The sequence below is a fragment of the Scyliorhinus canicula genome, chromosome 6, assembly GCF_902713615.1.
Source record: "Scyliorhinus canicula chromosome 6, sScyCan1.1, whole genome shotgun sequence".
Taxonomy (NCBI): Eukaryota; Metazoa; Chordata; class Chondrichthyes; order Carcharhiniformes; family Scyliorhinidae; genus Scyliorhinus; species Scyliorhinus canicula.
In genome coordinates this window covers 10,948,874-10,973,751 of record NC_052151.1, presented here as the reverse complement: position 1 = coordinate 10,973,751, position 24,878 = coordinate 10,948,874, and the positions used below count along the sequence as shown (strand labels likewise).

Here is a 24,878-nt window from a genome sequence, read left to right as displayed (position 1 = left end):
ACAAAGAAATTCAACAAGAAAAAAACAGGTAGACCACCCACACGGACCCAGGTCCTGGAAACAACAAAGGCAGAACCAGCCCAGTCAACCCTGAAAAGTCCTCCTCGCGAACATACGGAGCTTGTACCAAAAGTGGGAGAGTTGTCCGACAGACTAGTCCAGAAACAGCTTGGTATTGCCATGCTATGAATCATACATGACTCCTCCACCACTATTCCTGTATGTTCTGATCAGCCAGGCAGATCCAGTATAGGTGACAGTGGCACATAGGTATACAGTTGGGGCAGCACGGTAGCATAATGATTAGCACAATTGCTTCACAGCTCCAGGGTCCCAGGTTCGATTCCCGGCTTGGGTCAATGTCTGTGCAGAGTCTGCACGTTCTCCCTGTGTGTGCGTGGGTTTCCTCCGGGTGCTCCGGTTTCCTCCTACAGTCCGAAGATGTGCAGATTAGGTGGATTGGCCATGATAAATTGCCCTTAAGTGCCCAAAATTGCCCTTAGTGTTGGGTGAGGTTACTGGGCTATGGGGATAGGGTGGAGGTGTGGGCTTGGGTAGGGTGCTCTTTCAAAGAGCTGGTGCAGACTCGATGGGCCGAATGGCCTCCTTCTGCACTGTAAATTCTATGATTCTATGAGTTGGGTGTTGCCCTGAAAGTCTTCAACATTGACTCTGGACTCCATGAAGTCTCATGGCAATAGGTCAAATGAGGTGAAGGGAACGTCTGCTGGTGACCACTGGCTGATGAATCAGTACTCCTCAATGTTGGATCTTTCAATCTTTCAGCTGATAAATCAGTACCCCTCAATGTTGGGTCCAACTTGGAAGATGTATCTAGGAAGTAAATATTCTCTCCAAGTGGGGATCTTCAATGTACATCACCAAGATGTATTACTACACTCACATGACAGTGGCCCAGATGAGCAGATTCTTTGGGGTGGAAGACAGGTGTGCAAAATGTGCAGGAGGACCAGCAAACCATGTCCAAATGTTCTGGGCTTGTCCAAAGCTTAGGGGATTTTGGCAGGGGTTTTGCCGATGTCATGCCCACGGTGTTAAAAAAAACAAGGGTGGCACTGAGTCCAGAGGTGGCGATTTTCGGGGTGTCGGAAGACCCGGGAATCCAGGAGGAGAAAGAGGCAGACGTCTAGCCTTTGCTTCCCTGGTAGCCCAGAGACAGATACTATTAGCTTGGAGGGACTCAAAGTCCCCTAAGTCAAAGACCTGGCTATCGGACATGGCTAGCTTTCTCTGTTTGGAGAAAATCAAGTTCACCTTGAGAGGGTCACTATTTGGGTTCACCCGGAGGTGGCAACCGTTCGTCGGCTTCTTCGCAGAAAATTAATCATCAGCAGAAGTGGGGGGTTAGTTTAGCTTAGAGTAGGCGGTTAATAAAGGTGGGACCTGTAAGGGAGGGAGATGGCTTTTGCACTGTGTTTATAGTTTCATGTACAATGTTTATAGCATTGTTGTTATAATACCAAAAAATACCTCAATAAAATGTTCATTAAAAAAAAAGGTGTCCTACTACTAGCCAAGCTGGCTGAGTACAGAAGGGCATCCCTGGCAGAGTAGACCATCTTTAGACTTGATAATGTGTGTTATGAATTCAAATTGTTGGACGCGATTCAGCCGACTCAAGTTAAAATCCGCTGGATGGTGCGCTTACCGGAATGATTCTCAGAGTTTGCAGCACCAAGAAACAACCCGCTATCCAGTGGCACTTTGCCATTTTATTTGGCCTCAGTGAGTTTCTCCCTGCTGAGGTCACATTTAGAGGGATTGCACCAGCGCGAGAGGCTCCTTGCAGATTAGGGCTCCATTTTTAAAGGCTGCCCCATCTCCTACCCCCATTGTGTGTGATATGTAAATTCTATCGTCACATTAAAAGCATGTTCCAATGCTGTTACATTGGTTTCTGCCTAATTACAAGTGTGGGACCCTATTGGAGTGCATTGATAGGTCCCCAGACCAGTTCAATGGCCAGTCAATTTTAGTGACTCAGTTAGTCATGAGCAAGTGAGGAGGGGGGTGACTAGTTCCGTGCAGCGAAAGTGTTGTTAGCTCTGGGAACTATTTGGTAGCTGTGTGTAGTTGGGTGTCAGACAAAGCCCCAGTGACCATTTGCTTCTTTCATGTTGTTGAGAGGGTTCTGTTTAGAAGAAGCTTTGGAAGTCATTGTTAGCTCAGTGCATCCAAGAGTTGTGGCAGGAATTCTGGGTGACTGAGTGTGTTGTTACGCCACCCTGGGGAAGTGTGCAGCCAATTCCAGTCCCACATGCCCGACTGGCGTGGCGGCAACCCCGCCAGCGCTGGAGAAATGGTGCCAGAGAATTGGCAGCCCAGTGTCAGAGCGGCGTGACGCGATTCTCGTGCCCCCCCCCCCGGTGATTCTCCGACCCGCGCGGCATCGGAGAACCCCGGCCGTAGGCTTCATTGGCCACCACTCAAATCAATCAAACTGAGTCATTACTGACACTGGCCAGCCTGCAATCACCAGTCTAAAACAGCACAATCCTCTGTTTGAATTGAAGGCACAGGCCATTGCTTCCTTCTGCTTGAATTCTAGACACAGGCTGCCTTAAAGACACATGTCTATAAATCATCCATGGATCAAAAATGTAACAGCAAAAATAAAAGAAAGGAAAAATAAAGGATAAACAGGTGGCAAAAGAACAAACAAGAGATGTTCAGAGAGAAGAGGCTCCAGGCAGAAGAGGAATTGTGGTGAACTGTCACCAGGCAGTCAGAAGTCAGGAGAAGTTCTGAGGAGCTACCATCTGGAAGGAGCAGTCATTAAGGCAGAAGAGGTGCTGTGGTGAGCAATCAGTCAGGTTGCCAGCGTTGGGACAGCCAGGCAGGGCAGGAGGTGTTACAGACAAGTCAGGGATATGGCAAAGACTCCAATTAAGTTAAATTAAAGAAACAGCTGCAGTTAACAGACTGCCTCTGTACTGTGAGCCATTGGGGCAAAGGCAGCAGTTGTGACTTTTGGTGGAAATTCCAAGGCAGGATTTTAAAAGGTGGTAATTGGAAACTTTTGTGAGAAAGACAAATGTTTCAGTGAGATTGTTTGGTTAACATCTGGGTGGGTTCTTGAGAAATCAAAGAAGACGAAAAGACCATAAGACCATAAGCGAGGACATGAGAAGTCTTTGGCAGGTAGGATCAAGGATAACCCTAAGGCTTTCTATAGGTATGTCAGGAATAAAAGAATGACTAGGGTAAGAGTAGGGCCAGTCAAGGACAGTAGTGGGAAGTTGTGCGTGGAGTCCGAGGAGATAGGATAGGTGCTAAATGAGTATTTTTCGTCAGTATTCACACAGGAAAAAGACAAAGTTGTCGAGGAGAATACTGATATACAGGCTACTAGACTAGAAGGGCTTGAGGTTCATAAGGAGGAGGTGTTAGCGATTCTGGAAAGTGTGAAAATAGATAAGTCCCCTGGGCCCGATGGGATTTATCCTAGGATTCTCTGGGAAGCTAGGGAGGAGATTGCTGAGCCTTTGGCTTTGGTCTTTAAATCATCTTTGTCTACAGGAATAGTGCCAGAGGACTGGAGGATAGCAAATGTTGTCCCATTGTACAAGAAGGGGAGTAGAAATAACCCCGGTAACTATAGACCAGTGAGCCTTACTTCTGTTGTGGGAAAAGTCTTGGAAAGGTTTATAAGAGATAGGATGTATAATCATCTGGAAAGGAATAATTTGATTAGAGATAGTCAACATGGTTTTGTGAAGGGTAGGTCGTGCCTCACAAACCTCATTGAGTTCTTCGAGAAGGTGACCAAATAGGTGAATGAGGGTAAAGCAGTTGATGTGGTGTATATGGATTTCAGTAAAGCGTTTGATAAGGTTCCCCACGGTAGGCTATTGCAGAAAATACAGAGGCATGGGATTCAGGGTGATTTAGCAGTTTGGATCAGAAATTGGCTAGCTGATAGAAGACAAAGAGTGGTGGTTGATGGGAAATGCTCTGACTGGAGTCCAGTTACTAGTGGTGTGCCACAAGGATCTGTTTTGGGGCCGTTGCTGTTTGTAATTTTTATAAATGACCTGGAGGAGGGCATAGAAGGATGGGTGAGTAAATTTGCAGATGACACTAAAGTCGGTGGAGTTGTGGACAGTGCAGAAGTATGTTACAAGTTACAGAGGGACATAGATAAGCTGCAGAGCTGGGCTGACAGGTGGCAAATGGAGTTTAATGCAGAAAAGTGTGAGGTGATTCATTTTGGAAGGAATAATAGAAAGGCAGAGTACTGGGCTAATGGTAAGATTCTTGGTAGTGTGGACGAGCAGAGAGATCTCGGTGTCCATGTCCATAGATCCCTGAAAGTTGCCACCCAGGTTGAGAGGGTTGTTAAGAAGGCGTACGGTGTGTTAGCTTTTATTGGCCATGAGGTCATGTTGCAGTTGTACAAAACTCTGGTGCGGCCGCATTTGGAGTATTGCGAGCAGTTTTGGTTGCCAAATTATAGGAAGGATGTGGAAGCATTGGAAAGGGTACAGAGGAGATTTACAAGAATGTTGCCTGGTATGGAGGTATTGGGGCCTCACGGTAGCATGGTGGTTAGCATCAATGCTTCACAGCTCCAGGGTCCCAGGTTCGAGTCCCGGCTGGGTCACTGTCTGTGTGGAGTCTGCACGTCCTCCCCGTGTGTGCGTGGGTTTCCTCCGGGTGCTCCGGTTTCCTCCCACAGTCCAAAGATGTGCGGGTTAGGTGGATTGGCCATGCTAAATTGCCCGTAGGTAAGGTTAATGGGGGGATTGTTGGGTTACGGGTATACGGGTTACGTGGTGATCATTGCTCGGCACAACATCGAGGGCCGAAGGGCCTGTTCTGTGCTGTACTGTTCTATGTTCTATGTTCTATGGAGGGAAGATCATATGAGGAAAGGCTGAAGGACTTGAGGCTGTTTTCGTTAGAGAGAAGGTTAAGAGGTGACTTAATTGAGGCATACAAGATAATCAGAGGATTAGATAGGGTGGACATCGAGAGCTTTTTTCCTCGGATGGTGATGTCCAGCATGAGGGGACATAGCTTTAAATTGAGGGAGATAGATATAGGACAGATGTCAGAGGTAGGTTCTTTACTCAGAGAGTAGTAAGGGTGTGGAATGCCCTGCCTGCAATAGCAGTGGACTCGCCAACACTAAACACATTCAAATGGTCATTGGATAGGCATATAGACGATAAGGGAATAGTGTAGAGGGACTTTAGAAGGGTTTCACAGGACGGTGCAACATCGTGGGCCGAAGGGCCTGTACTGCGCTGTAATGTTCTATGTTCTATAGGAGCAGAAATAGGCCACTCCAGTACAAATTAAACACGGTCAAGAGTGAAATGTTTGTGGTCAATGCAAGGGGCCAGGAGAACAGATTGAGAGGGCTACCGTTTAGGCTGGTTGAGGAAAATTTCCGGTATTTGGGAATCCAGGTGGCACGAGACTGGGGCAGGCTGCATAAGTTAAATTTGGCCAGGGTGGTGGAGCAAATGAAGGGAGAGTTTCGGAGATGGGATGCACTCCCGCTGTCGCTGGCAGGGAGGGTGCAGACTGTAAAGATGACAATCCTCCCTCGATTTTTGTTTATTTTTCAGTGCCTCCCGATCTTTATCCCACAGTCCTTCTTCAAAAGAGTTAACGGGCTGATCATGAGCTTTGTCTGGGCGGGAAAGTCTCCGCGGGTAAAGAAGGCGATGTTGGAGAGGAACCGCAGCGAGGGAGGGCTGGCTTTGCCGAGTCTGGTCAATTATTACTGGGCGGCCAACATCGCTATGATAAGGAAGTGGATGGTGGGTACGGGGTCTATTTGGGAGCGGGTGGAGGCGGCTTCGTGCAGGGGCTCCAGTTTGGAAGCCCTGGTCACGGCTCCTCTACCGCTGCCGCCGGCCAAGTACACCACCAGCCTGCACCACAGTGGTGGCGACCCTGCGGATATGGGGCCAGTGGAGGAGGCATGTGGGGGAGATGGGGGCGTCTGTCTGGGCGCCAATCTGCGACAACCATCAGTTTGCCCCCGGCAGTATGGATGGGGGGTTCCGAGTATGGCGGCGAGCAGGGGCGGGAAGGGTGGGTGATATGTTCCTGGAAGGGAGCTTCGCGAGTTTGAGGAGCTTGGAGGAGAAATTTGGGGTGGTAAGGGGAAATGATTTTAGATACCTACAGTTGCGGGACTTTGTTCGTAGACAGGTCCCATCTTTCCCGCGCCTCCCGCCAATGGGGATCCAAGACAGAATAGTCTCTGGGAGGGATGAAGGGGAGGGTAGAGTCTCGGGTATTTATCAGGTGCTCATGAGGGAGGAAGGGTCCCAGGCAGAGGAACTGAAACTTAAATGGGAGGAGGAGCTAGGCGGGGAAATGGAGGATGGGCTGTGGGCAGAGGCCCTGAGTAGGGTAAACTCGACCGCGACATGTGCTAGGCTCGGGCTGATCCAATTTAAGGTTGTTCACCGGGCCCATATGACGGTGGCTCGGATGAGCAAATTTTTCGGGATAGGGGACAAATGCGCTAGGTGCGCGGGAGGACCAGCGAACCATGTTCACATGTTTTGGGCATGCCCTGAGCTGAGGGGGTACTGGGAGGGATTTGCGGGGGTCATGTCCCAGGTGCTAAAAACAAGGGTGGTGATGAGTCCAGGGGTGGCTTTTTTTGGGGTTTCGGAAGACCCGGGCGTCCAGGGGGAGAAAGAGGCCGATGTGCTGGCCTTTGCTTCCCTGATAGCCCGGCGACGAATATTATTGGCGTGGAGGGACTCAAAGCCCCCGAAGACGGAGTGGTGGCTTGCGGACATGTCGAGTTTCCTGGGGATGGAAAAAATCAAGTTCGCCTTGAGGGGTTCTGTGCAGGGGTTCACCCGGAGGTGGCAACCATTTATTGACTTCTTTGCGGGAGAGTGAGCGTCAGCAGGGGGGGGGGTTTAGAGTAGAGTAGGAGGGAAAATATGGCGGGTAGTACCGGTGGGAGGGGAGCGGGCTTGTGCAATATGTTACAGTGGAAGTATTGAAAGTACGTGGATGTTTGCACATTTTTGCCTTTTTTGCTTCCTTTCTGATGATGTCTGTAACTGTTTATAAAGCCAAAAACTACCTCAATAAAATTGTTTATTAAAAAAAAAGAAATAGGCCACTCGATCCATCAAGTCTGCTCAGACATTCAATCATGGCTGACATGTTTCTCATCCACATTCTCCTGCCTTCTCCCCATAACCCCTGATCCCCTTATTAATCAAGAAGCTATCTATCTCTGTCTGAAGGACACTCAGTGACTTGGCAAAGAGTTCCACAGATTCACCACCCTCTGGCTGACGAAATTCCTCCTCACCTGTTTTAAAGGACCGTTTCTTCAGTCTGAGATTGTGTCCTCTGGTTCTTGTTTTTCCTACAAGTGAAAACATGCTCTCCACCTCCACACTATCCAGGCATCGCAGTATTCTATAAGTTTCAATAAGATCCCCTTCATCCTTCTACACTCCAACGAGTACAGACGCAGAGTCCTCAACCGTTCCTCATATGACAAGCACTTCATTCCAGGAATCATTCTTGTGAACCTCCTTTGGACCCTTTCCAAAGCCAGGACATCTTTCCTTAGATACGGGGTCCAAAACTGCTCACAATACTCCAAATGGGGTTGACCAGAGCCTTATATAGCCTCAGAAGTATATCCCTGGTCTTGTATTCTAACCCTCTCCACATGAATGCTAACATTGCACTTGCTTTCCTAACTGCCAACTGAACCTGCACGTTAACCTTAAGGGAATCTTGAACAAGTCCCTTCGTTTCTTTTTGTTTTTTTTAAAATAATTTTTATTGGAATGTTTTGAAAAATATATATCAACAGAACAATAATAACAATAACAATAATAAACACCCCCCGGCACCCGTAACAACGCATATAACAAACCCCCTCACCCCCCCCAAACCCAATAAACAACAAAATAAATTAACAATAAGCAAATTAACTTAAACACTGTCCCCCTAAACCACCCCCCCCCCCACTTTCCCCCCCTCCCCCCCGGGTTGCTGCTGCTGCTGACCTAGTTCCTTATCGTTGAGCCAGAAAGTCGAGGAAAGGCTGCCACCTCCTAAAGAACCCTTGTACCGACCCCCTCAGGGCGAACTTGACCCTCTCCAGCTTAATGAATCCCGTCATGTCATTAATCCAGGTCTCCACGCTCGGAGGTCTCGCATCTTTCCATTGCAGCAAGATCCTCCGCCGGGCTATTAGGGACGCAAAGGCCAAAACATCGGCCTCTTTCGCCTCCTGCACTCCCGGCTCCACCCCAACCCCAAATATCGTGAGTTCCCAGCCTGGCTTGACCCTGGATCCCACCACCCTCGACACCGTCCTTGCCACCCCCTTCCAGAACTCCTCCAGTGCCGGGCATGCCCAGAACATATGGGCATGGTTCGCTGGACTCCCCGAACACCTGACGCACCTGTCTTCGCCCCCAAAGAACCTACTCATCCTAGATCCGGACATGTGGGCCCGGTGCAGCACCTTAAACTGGATGAGACTAAGCCTCGCACATGAAGAGGAGGAGTTCACCCTCTCCAGGGCGTCCGCTCATGTCCCCTCCTCAATCTGCTCCCCCAGCTCCACCTCCCACTTAGTCTTCAGCTCCTCTACCGACGCCTCCCCCACCTCCTGCATCACCTGGTAGATGTCAGACACCTTCCCATCCCCGACCCACACCCCTGAAAGCACCCTATCCCTTACCCCCCGCGGGGGCAGCAAAGGAAACCCCTCCACCTGTCGCCTAGCAAACGCCGTGACCTGAAGGTACCTGAACATATTCTCCGGGGGGAGCTCAAACTTCTCCTCCAGTTCACCAAGGCTTGCGAACCTCCCGTCAATAAGCAGGTCTCCCAACTTCCTAATGCCCGCCCTGTGCCACCCCAGGAACCCGCCATCAATGTTCCCTGGGAACAACCGGTGGTTCCCGCGCAGCGGGGCCTCCATCGAGCCCCCCACTTCCCCCCTGTGTCGCCTCCACTGCCCCCAAATTTTGAGGGTAGCCGCCACCACCAGGCTCGTAGTGTACCTCGTTGGAGGGAGCGGCAACGGCGCCGTTACCAGTGCCTGCAGGCTCGTGCCTCCACAGGACGCCCTCTCCATCTGTTTCCATGCTGCCCCCTCCCCATCCATTACCCACTTACGTACCATCGAGACGTTAGCCGCCCAATAGTACCCAGAGAGGTTGGGCAGCGCCAGCCCTCCTCTATTCCTGCCCCGCTCCAAAAAGACCCGCCTTACCCTCGGAGTCCCGTGTGCCCAAACAAATCCCAGAATGCTGCTGTTCACCCTCCTAAAAAAGGCCTTCGGCACGAAAATGGGGAGGCACTGAAACAAAAACAAAAACCTCGGGAGCACCGTCATTTTAACGGACTATACTCTACCCGCCAACGACAACGGCAGCATGTCCCACCTTTTAAATTCCTCCTCCATCTGCTCCACCAACCTAGTAAAATTGAGCTTGTGCAGAGTCCCCCAGCTCCTAGCCACCTGAACCCCCAGGTACCTAAAACTCACTGCCCTCTTTAGCGGGAGCCTACCAATCCCCTCCTCCTGATCTCCCGGGTGTACAACAAACAGCTCGCTCTTGCCCAGGTTCAATTTATAGCCCGAGAAACTCCCGAACTCAGCAAGAATCTCCATCACCTCCGGCATTCCCCCCACCGGGTCTGCTACATACAGCAGCAAGTCATCTGTATACAGCGACACTCGGTGCTCCTCCCCACCTCGCACCAAACCCCTCCACCCCCTCGATTCCCTGAGAGCCACGGCAAGAGGCTCAATTGCCAACGCAAAAAGCAAGGGGGACAGGGGGCACCCCTGCCTCATCCCACGGTGGAGCCTGAAGTACTCGGACCTCCTCCTATTTGTCGCTACACTCGCCATCGGGGCCTCATACAGCAACCTCACCCATTTAATAAACCCCACCCCAAACCCGAACCTCTCTAACACCTCCCACAAGTACCCCCACTCAACCCTGTCAAAGGCCTTCTCCGCGTCCAATGCCACCACAATCTCCGCCTCTCCTTCTGCTGCCGGCATCATTATCACATTTAGCAGCCTTCGCACGTTAGTGTTCAGCTGCCTCCCCTTCACAAAACCCGTCTGATCTTCATGTACCACCCCCGGCACCCAGTCCTCTATTCTAGTGGCCAAGATCTTCGCCAGCAACTTGGCGTCTACATTCAGCAGTGAAATCGGCCTGTATGATCCGCACTGCAAGGAGTCCTTATCTCGCTTCAGGATCAGGGAGATTAGCGCCCGAGACATTGTCGGGGGCAGAACACCCCCCTCCCATGCTCGTTGAAGGTCCTAACCAACAGGGGGCCCAGCAGGTCCGCGTATTTCTTATAAAATTCAACCGGGAACCCATCCTGTCCCGGCGCCTTCCCCGACTGCATGTGGCCAATCCCTCTGACCAGCTCCTCCAACTCGATCGGCGCCCCCAGTCCCTCCACCTGCTCCTTCTGCACCCTTGGAAATCTGAGCCTGTCCAGAAAACTCTCCATTCCCCCTCCCACCGCCGGCGGCTCCGACCGGTACAGTTCCCTATAAAAGTCCCTAAAGACCTCATTGACCTCTGCCCCCTGCCGCACCACATTCCCATCTCTATCCTTCACTCCACCAATCTCCCTAGCCGCGTCCTGCTTACGAAGCTGATGCGCCAGCATCCTGCTCGCCTTCTCTCCATACTTATAGACCGCTCCCTGCGCCTTCCTCAACTGTGTCTCCGCCTTTCTGGTGGTCAATAAATCAAACTTGGCCTGCAAGCTACGCCACTCCCCCAGCAATCTCTCCTCCGGGGCCTCCGCATACCTCCTATCCACACTCAACAGCTCCTCCACCAGTCTCTCCCTCTCCCTCCTCTCCCCCCTCTCCCTATGGGCTCGGATGGAGATCAGCTCCCCTCTAATCACTGCTTTCAGAGCCTCCCACATCATCCCCATCTGGACCTCCCCAGTATCATTGACCTCGAGGTACCTCTCGCTACATCCCCGAACCCTCCTACACACCTCCTCATCAGCCAACAACCCCACGTCCAGACGCCAAAGCGGGCGCTGGTCCCGCACCTCCCCCATCTCCAGATCTACCTAATGCGGAGCATGGTCCAAAATCGCAATAGCCGAATACTCGGCCTCCTCCACCCTCGGGACCAGTCCCCTACTCAAAACAAAGAAATCAATGCGGGAATAAACTCTGTGCACATGGGAGAAAAAAGAGTACTCCCGAGCCCTCGGCCTCCCAAACCTCCAGGGATCCACCCTTCCCATCTGGTCCATAAAGCCCCTCAACACCTTGGCCGCTGCCGGCCTCCTGCCTGTCCTTGAACTAGAACGATCCAGTAGGGGATCCAGCACCGTATTGAAGTCCCCCACCCATGATCAAGCCCCCCACCTCCAGGCCAGGGATGCGGCCCAACATACGCCTCATGAAACCAGCATCATCCCAATTTGGGGCGTACACATTAACCAACACCACCCTCTCCCCCTGCAGCCCACCGCTCACCATCACATATCTGCCGCCACTATCAGCCACAACCTCAGACGCCTCAAACGCCACCCTCTTCCCCACCAGGATCGCCACCCCCCGGTTCTTCGTGTCGAGCCCTGAATGGAAAACCTGCCCCACCCACCCCTTCCTCAGACGGGCCTGGTCCGCCACATTCAGGTGGGTCTCCTGGAGCATGGCCACGTCCGTCTTCAGCCCCTTCGGATGTGAAAACACCCGGAGCCGCTTAACCGGCCCATTCAGCCCCCTCACGTTCCACGTAATCAGCCGGATCAGGGGGCACCCCGCCCCCCCCCCCTCCCCCTTCGACTAGCCATAGCCCATTGACTGCTCGCCCCTGGCCATCGCACATTCGGCCCGTTTCCCACGGCGATAGAACCTCACCCCGACCCCCCCCCCAGCTCCTCCCTGGCCAATCCAGCACACAACCCGGTATCCCCCCCCCCCCCCCCCCCCAACCCAGGCTAGGACCCCTCCTAGCTGCGACTCTCCCTCCACTGTACTCCCGTGAGCCAGCTGACTTCTGCTGACCCCGGCAGCTCCCGCTCTAACTCCGACCCCTCCCGACATGAGGTTCCCCCTCCTCCCCTGCATCAGCTCCTTGGCACCACTTCAGCTCGGGAAACCCGGTCTAATAACCACGCCCCTCGCCACCAGCTCCACCCCCACGTCCCGCAGAGCTGGAAACCAGAGAAAAGCCCGCCCCACCCCACCAACGCAGCTCCCAACCACCAATTCCGTACAAACAAAGACACAGATCAACCACAAACCCCAGTACCCCCCTTAGAACACAAAACCATAACCCACATCGTCCGAAAGCGAGAGAGAAAACAGAAACAAACAGAATAACCCTCTGCAGCATAAAAGATGATACAGAAATAGAGAAACTCCCACAGCCCCCAATCTCTAGTTCGAGTCCAACATTTCAGCCTGCACAAAGGCCCACGCTTCCTCCGGGGACTCAAAGTAGTGATGCCGGTCCTTGTAGGTGACCCACAGGCGCGCAGGCGGCAACATGTTGAACTTCACCTGCTTTCCGTGGAGCACCGCCTTCGTCCGCTCTCCGCTTGGCCACCTCCGCACTCCAGTCCTGGTAGACACGCACTACCGAATTCTCCCACTTGCTGCTCCTCACCTTCTTGGCCCATCGGAGAACACAGTCCCGGTCACTGAACCGATGGAACCGCACCAGCACCGCCTGCGGGGGTTCATTCGCCTTAGGCCGCCTGGCCAGTACTCTGTGGGCCCCCTCCAGCTCCAGGGGCAGATGGATGGATCCTGCCCCCACCAGCGAGTTCAACATCATGGCCACATAGGCCGGCAGGTCCGACCCCTCCAGCCCCTCCTCGAGGCCCAGGATCCGCAGGTTCTTCCTCCGTGACCGAAGCTCCATCTCCTCGAACCGATCTTGCTACTTTTTATGAAGCGCCTCGTGTGTCTCCACCTTCCCCACGAGGTCCGAAACTTCTTCCTCGCGCTCAGAGGCCTGTTGCTGCAACTCGAGTATCGCTGCACCCTGGGTTGTCTGGGTCTCCAGCAGCTTACTCGTCGTCTCCTTCAGGGATTCCAACAACTCCCCTTTCAGCTCCGTGAAATAGCGCAGAAGGGTCGCCTGCTGCTCCTCCGCCCACTGCCTCCACTCCTCAGGGGCTCCACCGGCCGCTATTTTGTCCACCATCCCCCGCTTTTCCAGGGGAGCTGCTGCCGTTTTTATCCTCGCCCCACTCCGGGTCTGCACCATAAATCCTGGGGGGTTTTGCTCCAGACCCCTTTATCCACCGGGAATCGTCGAAACAGCGCCGTTCGGGGCCCTTAAAAGAGCCCACAAGTCCTTTTAAAGCGGGAGCTGCCGAACATGCGGCTTAGCTCCGCTTAGCCGCAACCGGAAACAACAAGTCCCTTCGTGCTTCTGATTTCCGAAGCATTTCCCCATTTAGAAAATAGTCTATTCCTCCTTCCAAAGTGCATAACCTCACAGGTATGGAAGACAGATTTCCGTCCCTGAAGGACATTAGTGAACCAGATGGGTTTTTATGACAATTGACAATGATCTCATGGTGACCTTAGACTTTTAATTCCAGATTTAAAAAAAAATTGAATTCCACTTCTTTGCCCACTCTCTTAGCCTGTCCAAATCCTTCTGCAGCCCCCCTGCTTCCTCAATACTACCTGTCCCTCTACAGATCTTTGCATCATCTGCAAACTTAGCAACAGTGTCTTAGTTCCTTCGTCCAGGTCATTCATGTATATTGTGAAAAGTTGCAGTCCCACCACCGACCCCTGTGGCACACCACTATTCACCGGCTGCCATCCTGAAAAGGACCCCTTTATGCCCACTCTCTGCCTTCTGCCAGTCAGGCAATCCTCTATCCATGCCAGGATCTTACACCATCGACTCTTACCTTATTTAACAGAAGAGGATTCACGACAGTTGGATTGATTGGTTTTAACCTTCCAAAATTCCCTAGATTCTGAAAAGGTCTGAGTAGACTGGAAAACTGCAAATATAACTCTTTCCAGAAAGGGGGGGGGGGGGGGGGATATAGAAAGCAGAAAGCTGCAGGCCAGCTCGCTTAATGACTAATTGGGAAATGTTACATCTATTAAGGAAGTAGCAGCAACACAGAAAAGCATAATACAATCAGACAAAGTCAACATGGTTTTATAAAAGGACAATCGTGAGACTGCTGGTGTTTTTTTTATTCGTTCATGGGATGTGGGTGTTGCTGGCTGAGCCAGCATTTATTGCCCATCCCTGAGAGCATTTAAAAGTCAACCACAACACTGTGTTTCTGGAATCAGATGTAGGCCAGGGCAGGTAAGGAAGACAGATTTCCGTCCCTGAAGGACATTAGTGAACCAGATGGGTTTTTATGACAATTGACAATGATCTCATGGTGACCGTTAGACTTTTAATTCCAGATTTTAAAAAAAATTGAATTCAAATGACACCAAATGCCATGGTGGGATTCAAACCCAGGTCCCCAGATCATTACCCTGGCTCTCTGCGACAATACCACTATACCACTGCCTCCCCGGTAATGTGTTGAGCAGTTGCATGAAAGGTGGCTCTCCCTTGGGAACTTCGATTTAGGCCCTTTTAACCCATGAATAGGCACAGAATCACCCCCCCCCCCCCCCCCCACCCCACTCTCACCCTAACACTCTCACCCTAAACTAACAACCATCCGAGGAAATGCCTTCAAATCAGCCACGGAGGTGGAAAAATGGTGAGAGAAAAAGTCGGGAGAGGAGGACCCAGATTTGACTTGTGGAACGAAGCAGAGCAGAGCATGGCGGACCAAGTGGGATTGACAACATGAACACGGCCCACCCACCGATGGAGCAGTGGATGTAGCTCCTTTCAAAAGAGCTCCAAAAACACAGTCCATGAAGAGTCCATGAAGAAGGACCTCATGTCAGCCATGATGTTGGTCATAGAAACTGCATTGGCCCCCTTCAAAGAGGCACTGAAAAGAATGGAGGGGAGACTGGAGACCCAGGAGGGTACAGTGCAGAGACTGGAGAAAGCGGCCACTGACCAGAACGCTTGAGGCAGAAGTTGTAAGGTTGGTGACAGCCCAGACAGCGCTCAAGGGCAAGATGGAAGATCAGGGGAACAGGTCAGGACGCAAGAACTGTCGTCATCTGTATATATATATATATATATATATATACACACACAAGGGGTCAATGTAGATGCAATACAACTGAGCAAGCACCAGAGGGAGCACAGGAGAGGTATAAATAGAGAAAGAGACAGGAAGTGAGAGGGCACTTCACAGGAACTGCAGCTGGAAGCAGAACAGACAGGCAGCTCAGATGGAAGATAAGTTAAGCGCTGGAGAGACAACGAACTTACAATAAAGCATCTCCTTCAACTTTAAGACTACGAGCTTCATTCAGAGACAAGGAACAACACATGGTACCAGGAGACTTCAGAATGCTTACTATAACACTACACAAGCTGCAGACACAGAAAGACCAAAATGGCATGGAAAACTCCGATTGGACATTCAACGTGGGAAGACTTTGCTAATTCGATGATATCTGTTGGAACCCCACCTCAGCTGAACACAAATTTAAGTAATGACTGGAAAAGAATTAAACAAATGTTTGATATATATATATATTCATAGCCAATGATTTAGAAGCAGCCTCAGGAGAAATGAAAATAGCGCTGCTCATCGCAGGATATGAAGCTAGAGAAATATATAATTGCTTTAAATACTTGAAAGGTGAAGACAGCACCAAATTAGAAATAATACCAAAAAAATTTGAAGAGCACTGTATGGAATTTGAACAGTATTGTATGCTCAGAGACCAAATTGCACAGGGAATGAGTGATGCAAAACTCAAACAATCACTACCAGAGCAGAAAGGGTTCAGTCTAGAAATCGTGAGTGAAAAGTCCAGATCCAAAGGAGAAGTAACTTGAACTTCTTACAAAGAAAAAATGCTGAAATCCACTGTAAAATGGCGTCTGAGCACATTTTACAGTCTCCAGGGAACAAAAGATGAAAATCTGTGTCTGCGCATGCGCAGGAACAGAAGCCGCACATGCGCAGTTAAAATCAGCTGTTTGCCTTCTGCGCATGACGAACATAAGAACTAGGAGCAGGAGTAGGCCATCTGGCCCCGAGAGCCTGCTCCGCCATTCAATTAGATCATGGCTGATCTTTTGTGGACTCAGCTCCACTTTCCGGCCCGAACACCATAACCCTTAATCCCTTTATTCTTCAAAAAAACTATCTATCTTTATCTTAAAAACATTTAATGAAGGAGCCTCAACTGCTTCACTGGGCAAGGAATTCCATAGATTCACAACCCTTTGGGTGAAGAAGTTCCTCCTAAACTCAGTCCTAAATCTACTTCCCCTTATTTTGAGGACATGCCCCCTAGTTTGCTTTCACCCGCCAGTGGAAACAACCTGCCCGCATCTATCCTATCTATTCCCTTCATAATTTTCTATGTTTCTATAAGATTCCCCCCTCATCCTTCTAAATTCCAACGAGTACAGTCCCAGTCTACGCAACCTCTCCTCGTAATCCAACCCCTTCAGCTCTGGGATTAACCTAGTGAATCTCCTCTGCGCACCCTCCAGTGCCAGTACGTCCTTTCTCAAGTAAAGAGACCAAAACTGAACACAATACTCCAGGTGTGGCCTCACTAACACCTTATAGGCAGCACAGTAGAATTGTGGATAGCACAATCGCTTCACAGCTCCAGGGTCCCAGGTTCGATTCCCCGCTGGGTCACTGTCTGTGCTGAGTCTGCACATCCTCCCCGTGTGTGCGTGGGTTTCCTCCGGGTGCTACGGTTTCCTCCCACAGTCCAAAGATGTGCAGGTTAGGTGGATTGGCCATGACAAATTGCCCTTAGTGTCCAAAATTGCCCTTAGTGTTGGGTGAGGTTACTGGGTTATGGGGATAGGCTGGAGGTGTTGATCTTGGGTAGGGTGCTCTTTCCAGGTGCTGGTGCAGACTCAATGGGCCGAATGGCCTCCTTCTGCACTGTAAATTCTATTATACAATTGCAGCATAACCTCCCTAGTCTTAAACTCCATCCCTCTAGCAATGAAGGACAAAATTCCATTTGCCTTCTTAATCACCTATTGCACCTGTAAACCAACTTTCTGTGACTCATGCACTAGCACACCCAGGTCTCACTGCACAGCTGCATGCTTTAATATTTTATTGTTTAAATAATAATCCCGTTTGCTGTTATTCCTACCAAAATGGATAACCTCACATTTGTCAACATTGTATTCCATCTGCCAGACCCTAGCCCATTCACTTAACCTATCCAAATCCCTCTGCAGACTTCCAGTATCCCCTGCACTTTTTGCTTCACCACTCATCTTAGTGTCATCTGCAAACTTGGACACATTGCCCTTGGTCCCCAACTCCAAATCATCTATGTAAATTGTGAACAATTGTGGGCCCAACACGGATCCCTGAGGGACACCACTAGCTATTGATTGCCAACCAGAGAAACACCCATTAATCCCCACTCTTTGCTTTCTATTAATTAACCAATCCTCTATCCATGCTACTACTTTACCCTTGATGCCATGCATCTTTATCTTATGCAGTAACCTTTTGTGTGGCACCTTGTCAAAGGCTTTCTGGAAATCCAGATATACCACATCCATTGGCTCCCCGTTATCTACTGCACTGGTAATGTCCTCAAAAAATTCCACTAAATTAGTTAGGCACGACCTGCCCTTTATGAACCCATGCTGCGTCTGCCCAATGGGGCAATTTCTATCCAGATGCCTCGCTATTTCTTCCTTGATGATAGATTCCAGCATCTTCCCTACTACCGAAGTTAAGCTCACTGGCCTATAATTTCCTGCTCTCTGCCTACCTCCTTTTTTAAACAGTGGTGTCACGTTTGCTAATTTCCAATCCACCGGGACCACCCCAGAGTCTAGTGAATTTTGGTGAATCATCACTAGTGCATCTGCAATTTCCCTAGCCATCTCTTTTAGCACTCTGGGATGCATTCCATCACGGCCAGGAGACTTGTCTACCTTTAGCCCCATTAGCTTGCCCATCACTACCTCCTTAGTGATAACAATCCTCTCAAGGTCCTCACCTGTCATAGCCTCATTTCTATCAGTCGCTGGCATGTTATTTGTGTCTTCCACTGTGAAGATCGACCCAAAAAACCTGTTCAGTTCCTCAGCCATTTCCTCATCTCCCATTATTAAAACTCCCTTCTCATCCTCGAGAGGACCAATATTTACCTTAGCCACTCTTTTTTATTTTATATATTTGTAAAAACTTTTACTGTCAGTTTTTATATTCTGAGCAAGTTTACTCTCATACTCTATCTTACTCTTCTTTATAGCTTTCGGAAGGAGCGATCGGAAGGAGCGATCACAATATGGTGGAATTTAAAATACAGATGGAGGGTGAGAAAGTAAAATCAAATACTAGTGTTTTGTGTTTAAACAAAGGAGATTACAATGGGATGAGAGAAGAACTAGCTAATGTAGACTTGGAGCAAAGACTTTATGGTGGAACAGTTGAGGAACAGTGGAGAACCTTCCAACGAAAAATAAGTTTTGGTCACGGATCATTCTGCGCATACGCAAGCCGCGCATGCCCAGTTCAGAGAAAAGATTGCACCATTCGAAAATGGTTCTGCACATGCCCAAGCCACGCAGTACATGCTCAGTGTACAAAAAACCGCAGAGTAAATAAAGGAAGATCGATTTGCACATGCGCAATAGATTCCTACACATGACGTCATGAGCGTCATGACATCAGAGGACCCTTTTAAGGATCATGCCCCCTTAAAAGGGAAATGCCCAAAAATTGAAATCAAGACACTTAATGCTGTAAAACCCAATTTTCTTACCTTAAAAGACAGAACAACGCCTGAACTTATACCAGCAGTTGAAAATAACTCTCACAACACCCTGGAACCAGCAGTCTGCACCACCCAAAGTGAAGAGCACAATGAAAAATCCAAAACCAAAGAAGGTGAACATGAAGACAACGATAACAACTCCGAAACAAAAAGGGATGATTTGTCTATCGAACAATACACACAATACTGCTCAGACATGGCTGAGTTATTCGGATATGCTGATCACAGCATCAGCAACAAGGTTGAAAATCTCAGCACAACTCTTCTCATGGTAGATAAATCCAACACCATGGTGCCATGGCAGATCGTCGATACATTGGATGACAGCAATACCCAACACGAAGACGAAGCCACATAGAGCACAGAAAGACTCCACAGAGAGAGCGATGACAGACTCCACAGAGAGAGCGATGAAGGATTCCACAGAGTGAGCAATGAAAGACTCCACAGAGCGAGCGATGAAAGACTCCACAAAGAGAGCGACACCAGCCTCCACAAAGAGAGCGACGGAAGCCTCCACAAAGGGAGTGTCGCAAGCCTCCACAGACAGCTCAGTGACAGACTCAAAAATGGAAGCAAGCAAACTCTCCATTGCGAACGCCATGCATGAACAAGACCGTGAAGGTCAACCCACCGTATCTGAGCAACCACAAGCAGACTATGAAAGTCTACCAAGCTCACATAATCAACAAGAAGACAATGTAAGGCTACCAACTGAATGTGAAAACAGTGACAATGTGATCACAATTGACATACAGGATGTGCAGGATCACAGCGAGACTGACAGAACTCAGCTCGTCTGTACAGCACTCAACAATAGGAAGAGGGCTACTCATGAGCCCAGAAGAGGAGCACCAAGAGTTCAGAGAGACCACGTCAATAAAAATTGTGAAGATTTTGACTGCAGAAGAGGAGCACCAAGAAAGCGAAGAAGAAGAATCAAATCCACCACAAATGACTCCAGAAGAGGAGCACCAAGGAAGCAAAGAAGAGGAATCAACGCCACCACAAATGACTGATGTCACCAACATCAATGCAACATCAGATCAGTCTCACCATTCTCTAGACGAAATGCTCAATGTAACGGATACCACAAAGGACACTTGCACCAATAACTGTGACAATTACACAAATTATCCACACTCATTGAGCGCAACAAGAAAAACAAAAACCACAAGAAGCACTGCAGAAACAAGAACAACAACAGCAACAACAAAAACAACAAGCACAACAACAAAAACTACAAGAACAACAACAAAAACAACAAGAAACATAACAAAGACAACAACAAGCACGACAAGAAAATCAACAAGAACAACAAAAACAACAAAAGCATTAACAACAAGCACGACAAGAAAAACAACAACAACAGAAACAGAAACAAGCAAACAGAAACAGAAACGACAAAGACAACAACAAGAACGACAATGAAAACAACAAAGACAGAAACGGCAGAAACACCAGAAATGAAACAACGACCTGTACAACATGGTACAACTTTGCACATGAAGGACAATGCCACAGCACACTGTAAAACAATGACAAGACTACAAACATGCCATGGCATGACAAAGAATCTCATCGATTTACATCTGCTCCAGAACAAGCAAGCACACCACCTTTCAAGGCAGAAGACACACTAAATCGATCGATACCACAAGCACAAAAAGAAGTCCACGTCAGTCAACATCAGTGGTTTGACCATTCAGACACCTCGGGATGACTTGTTGGTTACTTAACACAGAAGAAAACTGATGACATTCACAAACGAGTTGCAATATCAATATCACCATGTCAGCAAGAGAAAAAAAAACTCACCAAACAAATTCATAAAGCTTGGACTGATAAATGTTTTTATTCAGATTGGACTAATAAATATAATAACCAATATCATCACCACTTGTACAGATATACATATCATAAGCATATCATAAGTAATCTAACTGTTTTGTACAATTTTCTTTACCACTGTACAGAAAATATGTAAAAGAAAAAAAGGGGGATGTAGTGATCTGTATATATACAAGGGGTCAATGTAGATGCAATACAACTGAGCAAGCACCGGAGGGAGCATGGGAGAGGTATAAATAGAGAGAGACAGAAAGTGCATTCACAGGAACGGCAGCTGGGAGCAGAACAGACAGGCAGCTCAGAGGTAAGATAGGTTACGCGCTAGAGAGAGAACGAACTCACAATAAAGCATCTACTTCAACTTTAAGACTACGAGCTTCATTCAGAGACAAGGAACAACACAAGTACCTAAGGATTGTTGGGCTACCTGAGGGTGCTTCACTGGGCAGGGAATTCCATAGATTCACAACCCTTTGGGTGAAGAAGTTCCTCCTAAACTGAGTCCTAAATCTACTTCCCCTTATTTTGAGGCTATGGCCCCTAGTTCTGCTTCCACCTGCCAGTGGAAACAACCTGCCCATATCTATCCTATCTGTTGCCTTCATAATTTTATATTTTTCTATAAGACATTCCCCCGCATCCTTCTAAATTCCAACAAGTACAGTCCCAGTCAATCCAACCTCTCCTCGTAGTCCACCAACCTCAACTCTGCGATTAACCTCGTGAATCTCCTCTGCAAGTACGTCCTTTCTCAGGTAAGGAGACCAAAACTGAACACAATACTCCAGGTGTGGCCTCATTAACACCATATACAGTTGCAGCATAACCTCCCTAGTCTTAAACTCCATCTGTCTAGCAATGAAGGACAAAACTCCATTCGCCTTCTTAATCACCTGTTGCACCTGTAAACCAACTTTTTGCAACTCATGCACGAGGACATCCAAGTTTCTCTGCACAGCAGCATGTTTTAATATTTTATCATTTAAATAATAATCCCTTTTGCTGTTATTCCGACCAAAATGGATTATCTCACATTTGTAAACATTGTATTCCATCTGGCAGACCCTAGCCCATTCACTTAACCTATCCAAATCCCTCAGCAGATTTCCAGTATCCTCTGCACTTTTTGCTTAACCCCTCATCTTAGTGTCGTCTACAAACTTGGACACATTGGGCGCGATTCTCCCAACGGGAGATTGAGTGCCGACGCCGAAGTGAAACCCGGAGTGTTTCACTCCGGCGTCGGAGGCCGCTCCTCGCCCCCATTCCCCCTCCCGGGGGCTAGGAGCGGCGGCGCGTGAATCCCAAGCGCCCGGCCTTGACGCTTGCGTCAAAGCGGCGCGCCAGGAATGGCGCGGCCGGCGGCGCCGAAGTGATGTCAGCCGCACATGCGCAGGTTGGCCGGCTCCAACCCGCGCATGCGCGGTTGCCGTCTTCCCCTCCACTGCCCCGCAAGACATGGCGGCTTGATCTTGCGGGGCGGCAGAGGGAAAAGAGTGCGTCGTTTACAGACGCTGGCCCGACGATTGGTGGGCACCGATCGCGGGCCAGACATCTGCTGAGCACGCCCGTGGTGCTCGATCCTCCCTCCGCCCCACACAGGCCCCACACTCACCAGTCGCGCGCTGTTCACGCTGGCAGCAACCAGGTGTGGTTGGCGCCGGCGTGAACCGGTTGGGTTCGGCAGGCTGCTCAGCCCACTCGGGCCGGAGAATCGCCGGTCGCCGTGAGAAACGCGAGCGGCGATTCACCGAGCAGCCTGTCGAAAAACGCGACACGCCATTTTTGGGGGGGTGGGAGAATCGTGGGGCGGTGCCAGGGTGGCGTATCGTGATTCGCCCGGCCCTCCCGCGATTCTCCCACCCGGCGTGGGGTGCGGAGAATCGCGCCCATTGCACTTGGTCCCTAACTCCAAATCATCTATTTAAATTGTGAACAATTGTGGGCCCAATACTGATCCCTGAGGTAGCCTCCTCAGCCTGAACTGGTCTGCCTGACAGCTGAAGAGCAGTCCAGCCGCAGGAACATATTTCCTAACATCTGCTCCCTCAGACCAATGACTTTAAAACAGCAGCTGGAACAAGTGTCAGGGCTTCTTGGAAAATCCACAACACTTGGAAAAGCTTCAAATCCCCTGACACCCTTTGAATGACCCTGGTAATTATAGGGCGGTTAGTCTTACTTCGGTGGTCGGTAAGTTAATGGAAAAGGTCCTGAAGGATAGGATTTATGACCATTTGGAAAGATGCAGCTTAATCCGGGATGGTCAACACGGATTTATGAAGGGTAAGTCTTGCCTTACAAATTTGATTGAATTCTTTGAGGAGGTAACTAAGTGTGTAGATGAAGGTAGAGCAGTTGATGTCGTATACATGGATTTTAGTAAGGCGTTTGATAAGGTTCCCCATGGTCGGCTCATGAAGAAAGTAAGGAGGTGTGGGATGGAGGGAAATTTGGCCAATTGGATAAGTAACTGGCTATCACATAGAAGACAGAGGGTTGTGGTGGGTGGAAAATTTTCAGACTGGAGACCAGTTACCAATGGTGTACCACAGGGATCAGTGCTGGGTCCTCTGCTATTTGTGCTTTTTATCAATGACTTGGAGGAGGGGGCTGAAGGGTGGGTCAGTAAATTTGCTGATGACACCAAGATTGGTGGAGTAGTGGATGAGGTGGAGGGCTGTTGTAGGCTGCAAAGAGACATTGATAGGATCCAGAGCTGGGCCGAAAAATGGCACATGGATTTTAACCCTGATAAATGCGAGGTGATTCATTTTGGTAGAAAAAATTTGAATGCGGATTACAGGGTTCTGAGGAATGTGGAGGAACAGAGAGATCTTGGGGTTCATGTCCACAGATGTCTGAAGGTTGCTACTCAAGTGGATAGAGCCGTGAAGAAGGCCTATAGTGTGTTAGCATTTATTAACGGGGGCTCGAGTTTAAGAGCCGCAATGCTGCAACTGTACATGACCCTGGTGAGACCACATTTGGAGTATTGTGTGCAATTCTGGTCACCTCACTATAGGAAGGATGTGGAAGCATTGGAAAGGGTGCAAAGGAGATTTACCAGGATGCTGCCTGGTTTGCAGGATAAGTCTTATGAGGAAAGGTTGAGGGAGCTAGGGCTTTTCTCTTAGGAGCGGAGGAGAATGAGAGGTGACTTAATAGAGGTTTATAAGATGATGAGGGGGATAGATAGAGTGGACGTTCAGAGAGTATTTCCTCGGGTGGATGTTGCTGTTACAAGGGGGCATAACTATAAGGTTCAGGGTGGGAGATACAGGAGGGATGTCCGAGGTAGGTTCTTTACTCTAGAGAGTGGTTAGGGTGTGGAATGGACTGCCTGCTGTGATAGTGGAGTCGGACACTTTAGGAACTTTCAAGCGGTTATTGGATAGGCACATGGAGCACACCAGAATGACAGGGAGTGGGATAGCTTGATCTTAGTTTTGGACAATGCTCGGCACAACATCGAGGGCCGAAGGGCCTATTCTGTACTGTCCTGCTCTATGTTCTATGTTCTATGAAACTCGAAGCATCCATTCAACTCCACAGGCCTTTCACTGGCCTGTGATTGGCAGTTAATGGTTTAGACACAGCTGCTTTGGGGGATCGTTTATTTATCGTTAGCGAGTATTGTCGTCAGTGTACTGCTCCACAAGCTAAAAAACACAAGTTCAAAACTTTGTCAATTCTTACCTGTAATTCATTATCTTTCTCCTTCCTCTTGATCCAGGTTTTTCCCTGTGTCTGAGGGTCTATGAGAAGAGGATACCTGGTTGCCTTGGTAACAATGATACCATTTTGAACTGACAGGTCATCATTTGGTAACCCTTGGAGGTTCCACTCACTAATCTGAAAGGATAAAATCACACAGACTGAATAAAGACAATGAAGTATGTCTGGCCATAAATACAGCACCTAGCCCGTTGTACTGGAAGCATCGTGGGGGAGGCCCAAAACGAGTTTCACGCCAGGTGCAAAACAGTGTGCAAGTCAGCTGACCCACGTAGAGTATTGTGTTCACATGCCCTCACTGGACGTGATCCAGATAATCATATTTAAATGACCCATTAGGCTAATCTAAATATATGCGGGTGGTTTGAGGCTGCATTCTCCCTGTTCC

General features: G+C 49.3%; 1 protein-coding gene across 6 annotated transcripts in view; it reads right to left on the bottom strand.

The window, feature by feature from the left end:
- LOC119966976 (dynein heavy chain 8, axonemal-like) overlaps nt 1–24,878 on the bottom strand; it is a 1,648,910-nt gene that overhangs the window by 130,758 nt on the left and 1,493,274 nt on the right. For all 6 annotated transcript variants that reach the window (XM_038798944.1, XM_038798946.1, XM_038798947.1 and 3 more), the window contains one exon: nt 24,452–24,607. In XM_038798944.1, the coding sequence (XP_038654872.1) occupies nt 24,452–24,607 (156 nt within the window). The remainder of the gene's footprint in view (nt 1–24,451; nt 24,608–24,878) is intronic.